Source organism: Opisthocomus hoazin, chromosome 9, assembly GCF_030867145.1.
Source record: "Opisthocomus hoazin isolate bOpiHoa1 chromosome 9, bOpiHoa1.hap1, whole genome shotgun sequence".
In the NCBI taxonomy this organism is placed as follows: Eukaryota; Metazoa; Chordata; class Aves; order Opisthocomiformes; family Opisthocomidae; genus Opisthocomus; species Opisthocomus hoazin.
Genome location: NC_134422.1, coordinates 11,478,028 through 11,489,483, shown reverse-complemented (window position 1 = coordinate 11,489,483; position 11,456 = coordinate 11,478,028). Strand labels below are relative to the sequence as shown.

General features: G+C 46.3%; 1 protein-coding gene across 1 annotated transcript in view; it reads left to right on the top strand.

Moving 5' to 3' along the window:
* Positions 1-4,085: 4,085 nt before the first annotated feature.
* The window catches only part of LOC104338219 (TGF-beta receptor type-2-like), a 33,829-nt gene continuing 26,458 nt past the window's right edge, over positions 4,086-11,456 (top strand). Inside the window, exon 1 of the mRNA XM_075429763.1 lies at positions 4,086-4,270. Coding sequence (XP_075285878.1) covers positions 4,219-4,270 — 52 coding nt within the window. The 5' untranslated portion in view covers positions 4,086-4,218. The remainder of the gene's footprint in view (positions 4,271-11,456) is intronic.

Here is an 11,456-nt window from a genome sequence, read left to right as displayed (position 1 = left end):
GCTTTTGAAAGGATCTGTACAAGCACGTCAGTAGTATGAAGGAAAGCTTACTGAAAGTGGCTTCAAAAGCAGCAAAAAAGAGAGCAGTAAGAAAAACTCAAAACTTCATAAGGAGAAAGCAAGGTTAGGGACAGAACTGAACAGGAAAAAAACAACAACTCAGTAACACTGTAAATGGCAGAGATGGGCAAATTAGGCCTTTACTTAATCCTGGTGCATCTTTGGTCAAGGAGCTTGTTGCATGCAGTCTGAGAGAAATTAGAATTAGTCCAGTGTTTCTGGACTATGGAAAGACTCCAATACAAGTCAGGCATCACTTGGTAAGTGCGTTTATCCTGCATGGCTACCAAAATGAGCATTAGCAGAGATGCAGGGACCTGGGGAAGATGACAGGGCTAAGGAGAAGTGGTTGTGGCAATGCAGACAAGGCCACCCATGCCCACAGGAGGTGTAGCTGTGTCCCTCAGGATGTGTTGCTGGCTTTGGTTGCACTCGTCGTGCTATCTGACCATCAAATGTCACCACACCATCGCTGGGACAAGCTGCAGAAAGAGAATGGAAAATGCCAAAGGTCAAGTCATTGTATTTTCCCTTAGGTGACAGCAGGGAGCACAAACCACATACCCACATGCATGAGCTCAAACAAACTCCAAACCGCCGTGAAGCTGTGACAGCAGAAAGGTAGTGAGAAGGTAAAGAGTGATGGGCACCCTCAGCACCCAGCAGGCAATGACGTTTGAATTTATTTGACCCTCCCAGGACTGGAGCCAGTGTCCTGGTGAATGCAGGATGGAGATGCCGGCTGGTGAGGGGTTCAGATCCTTCTCAGGCAACTGTTGCTGATGGCACAGCGAAACCAAGGCCGTCAAGGCCGTGCTTAGAAGATGCAGAAGTGATGACACTGAAATTCTTGGCATTTAATTAACTGCCAGGACAACTTGGGAGTAGTTCAATACAACCATACAACATGTACACATAAATTAAGAGTATGGATTTGTGCTCATTAATAGAAGCTGAGTCCGTGATTCTATCAGGTAGCCATTTTCCTTAGACATGCCTTTTTAATAATTTGATTTATTACAAATCCTCTTCACAACAGAAATACTCATGGACCTTATCTGAAGCCCATCATCACTACTGATATCAACAGATTAAAAGGAATGAAGCAGATGCAACAGATATTAGTCCAGTCATGTAACGCACAAGCAATCCAGAGGGCTGAGGGAACATCTTCCGATGCAGAAGTGAACCTCACACCTTTTGTTGTAGTCAGTTATTTTAAACCCAATGCCCTTGATATGTTCTCTGGGATCGAGTGGGCGTGGAGGAGGTCCAGGGAAGCTCAGGAGCTTTGGCCTTTGCATTAGCACTGTCCGGGGCATGGCTACGTTGTTCCCTTATCTCCCTCCTCTCCCTTCATGGTCCCTGTCACATGAAGGTGGTCTTTGCCCCTGGGAAGAACAAGAGGTTTGACTCACCTGGGTCTGGCACATGTCCATCGTGATGTTATCCTGCACAAGGATGTTTAATGATAAGTTGGGAGCTTCAAATCTATTGATTGGTTGCAGAGCCTTGCCTCCTGCAGTGGAAACCCAGGCTGTTTGAAACCCTCTTTTAAATATAAGCTATATTGTTTCAGGTGACCAAAGTTTTATTTTACTTCTCTAGTAAATATCTTCCAGCTTCTAAATGAGAACTTTGGGAAAACTGCTCCCACAATGCAACTTAAAAATCACCCTGCAGAGACCTTACGTTCCTCAGCCTAAATCCAGCCTTCAGTGTGTCTTGAGTTATGAGGTTGTCCAGACCACTAATAGAGGAGCAGGGGAATTTACACCAAAAGGCATAAACAAGTCAACAATAAAAATAACCATTTGTCTCTTCTTCCTCCCTGATGTCTCACTCCAAAGGTCACCGTGCTCTTTCATGAAAGCAAAGCTCTATAATGTGAGTTTAGACATTCTAGGCTAAATCCCAGAGATCTTACTTCTCCCTGAGTCACTTTGGTGGATTTTTGGTTTGCATTTTTTGCTTGGATAAGGTCTGAGAAATAAGCAGGGGCTCCAGAGTGGAGAAAAGCCCAGGTGAGTGGGGCAGGTGCTGTGCGGCTCCCTGCTCGACCCAGGGTGACTCACGCCGTATCATTAGGGAAGAAACAAGCTGCCAGCCTCACGTTCTTCCTATTTTGCAGATGAGGTTTTCTTACAATAGCCTCAGCTCAGTGGACTGAAAATGCAGGTCTGACAATCCAGCCAGCAGTCTGAGCGATCTGTGGGCCGTTTAAAATGCTCTGAATCAGAAAGAAGAGAGCTGGCAGGTCAGCCAAAGACACCGCTGTGCACACAGCGGTTTCAGTACACCGCTTGGAAAATAATCTCTTTCTGAAAGTTTCCTAAACATTTGCTTGTCCTAAAAGGCCATACCTCAGCTGTTGTAACTCAGGCCAGCCCGTCTCTTCTAGATTAATACTACATAGCCCATAGAAAGGTGTCCAGTTTGATGTAAACACAGCCAAGCGAGGGAGAGCAATGTTGCACCTCGCCTGGGACACAAGCCGACATCCTCAGGGCCTGAGAGCAGGAGGCAGCTCCCCTGCTCGGGCAAATGTCTCTACACTCGTTCTTCCTGACAGACGTTCTCTGGGTGCCCTGGATGGTATCTTCCCTTAGGGCATCCACATAGCCTTCTGCTTTGCTATCCCAGGGACATAAGGCCATTTCTTGCTGGAGGACAGGCTAAGCTGGCTTGCGTCTGGGCACCGTGAAGCAAGTGGGATCAGACCAAGCTACCCTCTCCAGAGGCATGCTGGTGTAGCCACAGTGTAGGAGAGGTGCTTTATATTTATCAGCTGCGTCTGCACCTCGTCTAACACCTCCAATTTTTCCTTTCTAAATACAGAAAAGAGATACCATTATCTCACTCCCTAACAGAATAATTTATATAGATAGTTCACAAAACAAGTGGGTGCAGTTTATCAGGAAGATTCATGCAAAGAAAGGATCTTCAAGTCCAATGGAGCAAAATGCTCACCAGTAATAACCACACATACACACAAGCAAATACAGATACACCACGTATCCACCACACACTGGTTAATGAAGTAAAAGATCAACTGTAAAATGGGTAAATAAAAAGCCGGAGACTCACTGAATTAGAATGCTATGTATGCATTAAAAAGTGGTGGACATATTTATCAATAGCCATAAAAAATTAGCCTCACTCACAAACGCAGGCATTTTAGCTGCAAAAAAACTTAATAACAACACCTCTTTCTCTGCCAAACACGATTACATTGATCATTATTTTAACACATTCTGAAGGATTGGGGTAGATCATAGGGCAAGAGTTTGAGGATTTTACTCCTCCCTTTGCCACTGATTGATTGCGTTAACAATCCAGGCAAGTCAGATTTCTGCTACGTTTCACAGTTTCCCTTTTGTAAGTGGGGATAATATTTCTTACAAGTTTTTGTAAAGCAGTTTGAGATCTTGGGGAGAAAGCAGCTATTTAAATGCTCTATGTTATTATTTTAGGCCCTGATTCAGGAAAACATAGAAGTATATGTTTAAAACCTGCTGCTTTAATGGGTCAAAAGCGCCTGCTTTAGGCTAAGCTCATATTGATGTGGTCTTTCTGAAAAAGCTGCCCTAAACCTTCAAATTATCCTTATTAAAAATATAGCTCGTTGAAGCTTACATAAAAGATAGAGTTAATTCCTAAAAGGAGAAAAAATAGTAGAAAATTAATGGCAGCTAATCATATTGAAGCATTACCTTCTGTGTTTTATTCAGATGAAAGAGGCATGCAGGAGCACCCATGCCTTTTTGATTAGATGCACGCAGTAGGCATTAGGTCCCCTTCAAAGATCCTTGGGCCATACGGAGACGGGAGCAGCTCCGCGTTGTCATTGGAAAAAAAAAATCAAACTCTTTTTTTTGGAGCCAGGCTTCTTCCCCCTGCTCCCCCCTCCCATATTTGTATATATTTGGAGAGGAGAGTTGGGCTTAGTTTGTTCATAAACTGCAGTTCCTGGGCGGACCCCACACACAGCTGGGCTTTAGCAGCTGGATCCGCCTTCCCGGCAAGCCTCGCCGGGAGCCTCGCAAACTCGGGGCTCCGGGCTTGACAGCAGAAACGCAGGAGGCTGGCTGCACTGGGGGGAGATGAATTGGTCAACGCCGTGAAGCCGGGATTCTGGTCACTGGCAGGATCCAGAAAATGGGTTACTGGAGGAGACCGGGTCTGCTTTCCTTACTGCTGCTCTCCTTCTGTGAGTAGAAAAATGTTTCTGCTTAGGCAACTTTAAGCAACGTACTCCAAGAGGTCGTTTATTTTTCCTTCCTCCAGCAAAACAGCTAATCTTTGATTTCTCCCCTGACAGCAATTAGCCGGAGGATTGGAAATAGCTGAGAATTTAGTAGAAAACACTGCTACGACTGCATCAGCTGTGTATTTCTTTTACAGCAAAGGGCGAGCGTTTGCCTTGGTGGAACGCACTGCGTGCTCGCTTGGAGCAGCTCGCAGATGTCAGTGTTTACAGTGCAAAAATATATATAGGTCAGCATTACTTGTTGGAAGTTTTTATTTTATTGAGGGAGATTAAAAGCAACTGAAGTGCACCGCTGAATGATCTGGCTTCAACAGTGTCCAGATGTGGTGAAGTTTGAAGCTTAGAACTTTTATCTGCCCCGGTTTATGCACAGAATTAATCGAACTATTAAAGAAGCAAAGAAGTGAGGGGAGGGGGAGGAGAAGCTTCTTTGCAACAACATCTGGTTATTCGGCAAACCTTTCCAGCGCTTACGTAAAGATTTCTTTGTAATAAGTGCCCTGTTTAGGTTTTGATAGCACTTCTTCAGTACTGTAGATAAAACCCTCCAGCAGCACTTGAAAATGTGCCCATCCATGGTTTAACTTCTCTTGTTTATATCTTGATGATTGTTTCATAACAGGGAATAGATTTGTATATAAGTGAGTGTTAGATACACATCTCCTAAGTATGTGTGTGTGTCTTTCTGTATATACAGTGCCTATGTATGTGTATACACACATATATCCCTATATAGAATATATTTATATATTTGCACAGACAACAGCACTTTTTACAGTGAACTCTTTTACAAACACAGAGCCCTTCCCCTCGCTATAGAAATTTCAGTGCAACTAAAATTGCTTTTTGCTCAAAGCGATGAAGTAGGAGGATTACAGTTCCAGTATTTTTGCATCCAAATGAAATAACTGGGGGCAGGGATTCATATCTGCGTTCACTTTACATGGGTCCCCCTATCTACAGGAATAGGGAGTGAAAGGACACGATCGGTTGGTAATCTATGTGTAGGCAAATACAACCTTTGGTGCAACTGTTGAAGCAGAGAGACCTGGATGGGGGAGATTTAGGATACAAGGTCTGGTTGATTTTTCAAAAAGCTGCGGAGATATGTAGCATTCATTTTTGCAGATAATATCCTAAAATGTGGTCTGAAATGTAGGACGCTATACCAATAACATCCTGCTAAATTAATCACACTTGGAGCAGAACTGAAAGAATTACTACAAGGTATTATTTAAAGCACAGTCTTGGATGTTTTTGGTAAGAAAGAAGACCACTAATTATCCTTCAGAAATACCTAATTTTGGAGTTATTTAACTTATGGTTTCCTTTTTCTGAAAGGCAAGGTTTTAATCTGAAAGAAGCCAAACCAAAACATATCATGATTACTAAGTTCATCTGAAAGGTTACGTGAGTGATATGATGACAAAATTTGCCTCTGTATGGGGAAAAATAAATAAGCCAAGGCTTGCTGTCTGTGATTCAGCTCAAGTGATATATGTTTTCCGGGGGTACTTTCCATTTACCTTGCCTATCGTGTTAAGATCGACACTACAGTCATTCAGAGACAGTAAAAGTACCCTGGGAGCCCACTTTGCATTGACATTTAGAGAGAAGAGAACAACAAGTTCCCCAAATTGTTGGAAAATACACATTCAGCAGTTCTTCAAGCAACAAATCCCACTGCTCACCCAGCCTTTCTTTAAAGAGTGACAGCGCTGGCTTAGTGACAGCAGCGAAGTCGCTCCTCTTAGCGGAGTGATTTAAGACTTGCCATAACAAATATGGCTCGGATTGCACCTCGGGTATCCCAGAGTAACTCCAGCTGAGCATCTTCAGGGATTTTTCTGCCCTCCCTAAGAGTTTACAGTCTTTACAAAGACCCCAATTTGTGCTCCGTGCTGCCCGTCTCTATCCCTTTGATCGCCGACATGGTGACTAGACAGCACATCTGACCGCTTTAGTCCATACGCCATGGAAAAAAGGACTGTAGCCTGACAGACGGCTGAAATTCCAGCCACTGGATTTCCCTAATTATCCCTGGCCAGTCCTATCAAGGCTTCAAAATATCTATCCTTAGACTTCTTCCCAGTGGCAGTGACTGCTGGAGGGCAGCATTTTTACACGGCTTTCTCAGCAGAAGGTGCAGACAGGAGCTGTAGTTGCACCACTGTTAATGCAAACCCTCACGCAGGGGAGCGGGGAACCCTTCTAGAGCAGAGAGCTGGCACAGTTCTGGATTTACCTAACTCAGGACAAAAAAATATAAGGATCATTCAGGACTGGAAAACCTGTCTTACAGTGTCGGGGGCTGAAGGCTTTCGATATCTTTAGTTTGGCCAGGAGAGAGCTGAGAGGTGAGCTAGTCATCATCTATAACCAGGTCCCGGAGAGATGCTTTCTGGCAAAAGGCTTCCTCTTCCATGGGAAAGAGAAAAACAAGATTTGCACGCTGGAAGCTGAAACCAGGCACTTTTGTGTTAGAGCACGACACAGTAAAGTTGTTCCAGTGGGTAATTACTCAGGCTCGGGATGTGGTGGATTTTTGTTGCTCAAAAGCCTTCAATGACAGCAAGACTATCTGCTCAGCAGAGTACAACCTAGAAGTTACGGACATGGTATAGGGATTGCTGTACTGTGCACATGGAATCACTCTAGCCTTAAAGTTAATAATTTGGAGTTTCCCTGTCCTGTTTTGCATCAGAATCAGGAAAGTCTCCCTCATGCTCTGTTTGTCAGGAATAGGGCTCAGGTCAGGCCCTGCTAGTACGGGGCTGAGCAAAATCTCATCTCATGGAGAGGAGAGAAAAGCACCACAAGTCTCTGAGATGCTGGGACAACCTCAAAAGCATGAGCTAAGTGTCACTGGTGTGACAACAGCTCTCCGGGTATGACGAGCCCCAGGAGCCCGGCAGAGTGCCGTTGGGCATCCAACCTCCAAAAGAGGACATGAAACTCAAAATCTGCCAGGGCACGCAGCACTTACCAAGGGAGAGCTCTCCCCCATAGGGTCTGCTGAACCTCTGAAGAAAGAGAAAGAGCATGTGTGAAACAAGGGAAGGTTGCAGGTCTGCTTCCCAGAGTCCAGAGCTCCCAGCTTCTGGGGTTGGGGTCTGCTTCCCTGTAACTCGGTCTCCCACTAAAATGCTGCCAGCTAAAACATCCCAACATTTCTTGCTGTGAGTCTCCCAGGCTCCCTTTGCCACGGTCCCTCAAGGCACTTTGATGGCTCTGCAGAGAGCGTGTTCAAGGGGGTATCTCCTGGTAGATGCTGGCTCTCTCAAGCTGCATGCTGTCTCCTGCTTGCACACACCAGCCCCTCTTCCCCCAGTGAGCCTCTTCGGCTAAACATATAGAGCGTATAGAATTCATAAATCATGACAGGGAGCTCCGGGGCTGTCAGAAAAACATCTCTGGCTTTTGATCTGCTCAAGAAATCTCTGACCTATCCCAGGCTCCTCAGGCAGTGCATTCAGAAAGTCAGCCTCTTATTTCTAAGGTCGCCAGAGCTGAAACCAGGAGTTTTAGCCACCGAAACACCAGCCCGCTCCTCGGGCAGGGGAGCTGTCAGGATCACACCCCAACACCAGACCACACACAATTCAGGAACACGGGGTGAAACCTGAGCTGGTGAGAGAACAAGGGAAGGAAGAGGATGAAGGAAGAGTTACCCTCCATTTTGCAGGCAAATATATCAATTTGCAGAAAAGGGCTTTGCAGGTCCAAGGCTGAGCCGGAGCAACGGAGCAGACCTCTTCTCCCAGGCTACGCAGCACATGGAGGTGGGTGCTGCCCACCCCGGGACACATGGCTGCAGGGCTGGTTATGACAATCCTTCTCAAGTAGCACCATATGTTGCTTGGGTGTTGTTTTAAGACAGCCAAAACACCAAGAAAGATATTATCATCCTCAAAAACCAAGAGGCTACAAGGGCCCCACGATGGCTGGGTGTAGGTAGAAGAGCTGGGAGCACACACAGCATCCCGCTGCCTGAAGAAGAAACTTGTGCATCCTACCACGAGGCTAAATAAGAACAAAGCTGCAATAAATTCTCCAGTTAAGAAGTAAAAGGGGATAGCACAAGAAAAACTCTGACAATGCAAAACCGGAGTCCTCTGCAGTGTTTCAAGTGGCATGAGACTCAGCAAGGCAAGTGACAGATTATTTTGAATTCACCTTCATACTTCTCCAAACTTGATACTACAGTTTCAACCCTTGGTGTAAGTCAGACTAACTGAAGGCTAAGAAAGCAGGCAGTGTGCAGCTATGTCAGATTTATGAAAGCAGGCTCTTCCTCTCCTCTTGCATCTCCAGCTTTGCTGTGACTTGAGACAGGTTGGTCACCATTAAAGCTGCTCAAATCTGTATTTTAGTGGGGGGCTTTGTGGAGGAAAGTCCTTTTTGAAATATAACTCCATGGAACTTGAAATTAAAACACGCCGTTTTCTAAAAAAAAAAAGCCCAAATATGCTTTTTACTGGTGTTTTACTGGCATTATTGCTATTTAATGGTGGTCACAAAGACATTTTTGTGTACTAGTAGTAAAAAAGTTCAGCCAGCTGCAATCGTGATACTTGTTACTCCCATTAGAGATGGAGTCCTGAACAGATGTATCCCACATATTCACTGAATATGCAGAAAGCAAACATTGGCATTAAAAACAGGTGACGGGGGGCTTTTATTCTGAGAAAGTATTCAGCTCTACTGCCTGTCTTCCACAGCTTCATATTGTTCCATGTTTTGCTCCGTCGAGTTTATTTCCTCAGGACATTATTTTCTTCTCCCATTAGTGATAACTCTTTGCAATAACATTTGCTTTCAGCCAGGCTCCGCAGTGTTGCAACCATAAACTAATGAACTCTCCCATAGATTGTCGTGTTTTCAAGGAAGTACAACATCTGATCTTTTTATTAAAAAAAAACAGTCCCACCAAGAAGACAAAATCAGCAGCTCCCACACACTTTGCTCTTTTCACATCCCGTGTTTAGCGCTGTGTGCCAAGTGAAAGCCCCGCGCTGGAAGGGGCCTCTGTGCAGAGGGGAGATAACGGCACGGATGGCTGCCTGCCTTATCGAACCTGCGGATTAGAGCTATGTTATCTCTCTGCTGGACCCCAACTGCGGGATAACATTGCCTTAGGGACCTTTAGGGGGAAATGAAGGGGTGGCTGAAAGCTGTCTTGGCCCCGCTCGCATGCACATCCCCGAGTTCAGAGACGACCGTTGTGATCCTGCCTCCGGAAAGGATCTGCAAGGTCCATCGGAGTCATATTTCTCCTTTGTCACTTGGTTCATCTTTTTGTTACAGCCCATGGAGGGCTGAAGCTCTCCTGCCAGCTGCTGGTAGCTGTCAAGCTTTTAGGAGAAGTGGGAGAGCCTGCTTATCGTGCAGTCCCCCCTGCAGCCCATGCTCCCACCAATTACGCTGCTCCAGGACTTACCCTTTCATGGAGCTGTTCCACTGCAGGGCTTCGCTTCCCGTTGATAAGCCAGGAACACGCCTGACAAACGACAGCTGATTTATGCAACAGCAAATGCGTCTCGGCGTTGGGGCAATTAATGTATCCAGCTGCACACCGCAGCCTGCCAGTCTGCCCTGGACAGAGGGCTGTCACCCGCGTGGATTCTCACAGCTCCAAGGATACACCTCAGCCCTGGAGTAGACAGGATTATTTACATCTGGACTCAAGATTAAAATAAATTAAAAAAAAAAAAAGATTTTTTTCAACATTTCTGCTGTGCAATGTGCGGCCATCAGCAGGAGCAAGCTGTGCTGGGGAGCTGATGTGCGTCTCCAGCGCTGGCAGCTGCTGGGTGTCACTTTGCAGAGTCCCGCACTCCAGTTCAACCCACGCCTTGGCCATGACTCTGGAAGTGGTTGAAGGAGCTTCGTACTGGGCATGCTTTGCCTAGTGCTGTGGCAGGACCTCTCACTGTGCCATGCTGTGGATGGAGATGTTCCCTTTAGCTCCATGTCATTTACTCTCCGCCAGGTCCAAAACTCCAGCTCTTCTGGGTAAAGCAGAGGTCCACAGAAAGCCATCTCCAGCAGCTTCCACCCCAGCTCCAGAGTCAGTGCTAACGAGGCCTGAAGGGGTCTGAAGGAAACGCCTGCCTGCCTTCACTCAGCCTGCAAAGAGCTGTTGTCCTCCCCTTGCAATGTACGATGGCAAGTCCTCCGACCACACCTGGGAGCTGGAGGCCCCATGCCTCGAGGACCATCGCACCCTAATACATGTCCTGCATGCAAAGCAGTGCTGATGGGCTTGTGCCAGCAAGCATGGCAGTCAGCAAACAGGGCCGGCTTATTGCCCCGGTCCAGGGCCCAGGCGGGGCTGAGCCCTGAAGCAGACACCTGGAGTGACGCTGATCGATGTGATCCGATCATTGATCAGGCGTCTCCTTGCCCCAGTATCTGAGCATCCCCTAATCTTTTCACTTCTCCCAAAACCACTGTGAAGACATTCGCTCTGGGAACAACACATTTTTCTTATATCTTTGCTTCTGGGAGGCCCAGAGACACCTGCTGAAGTTCCTGGCCTGCTGGTTGTTACACCACTAAGAGGGGCCTTTTCTGTAGATCGACAAGGCAAAACCCTGAGATTTAGCTAAGGGATCCCTTCTCACTTCAGCCACCCCAAACCAGACAGCTTGGCTGTGTCCTGCATTGCCTTGGCCCACCATGCCCCCCATCAGAAAGGTGATACTGGCAATGTGAATTCATACTGTGCCTGGCACTTGAAATCCAAAGAAGAATTTTGATTCTCTTTTCTTCCAAAATCAGGAACTCTGACCCCTTCCTGGGAACACTCCTTGGCAGTTCCATGACTACAAGTCCTTCTGGGGTCTTTACAACTATTACAGGCACAGACATTTCTTTACAAAGATCATTCTTTTCAGGTGGATCATTTCATAAAATGCCACCCGCACAGAATGAATGCCCATGTCCCCTGACAAGTGTTTGACAGAGCAGGTCTCCAGCCAACACAGCTGGGGCACGATGAGGAACATCTGTCTGATGTTGCTTGATAAAACTTCCTGCCTGGGAGACTCTGAACACCAGCATCCAGCGTGGAAGAAACTGAATCAGCCACTGTCTTGCTGCGTAAAGCATTTTTATCCACTCT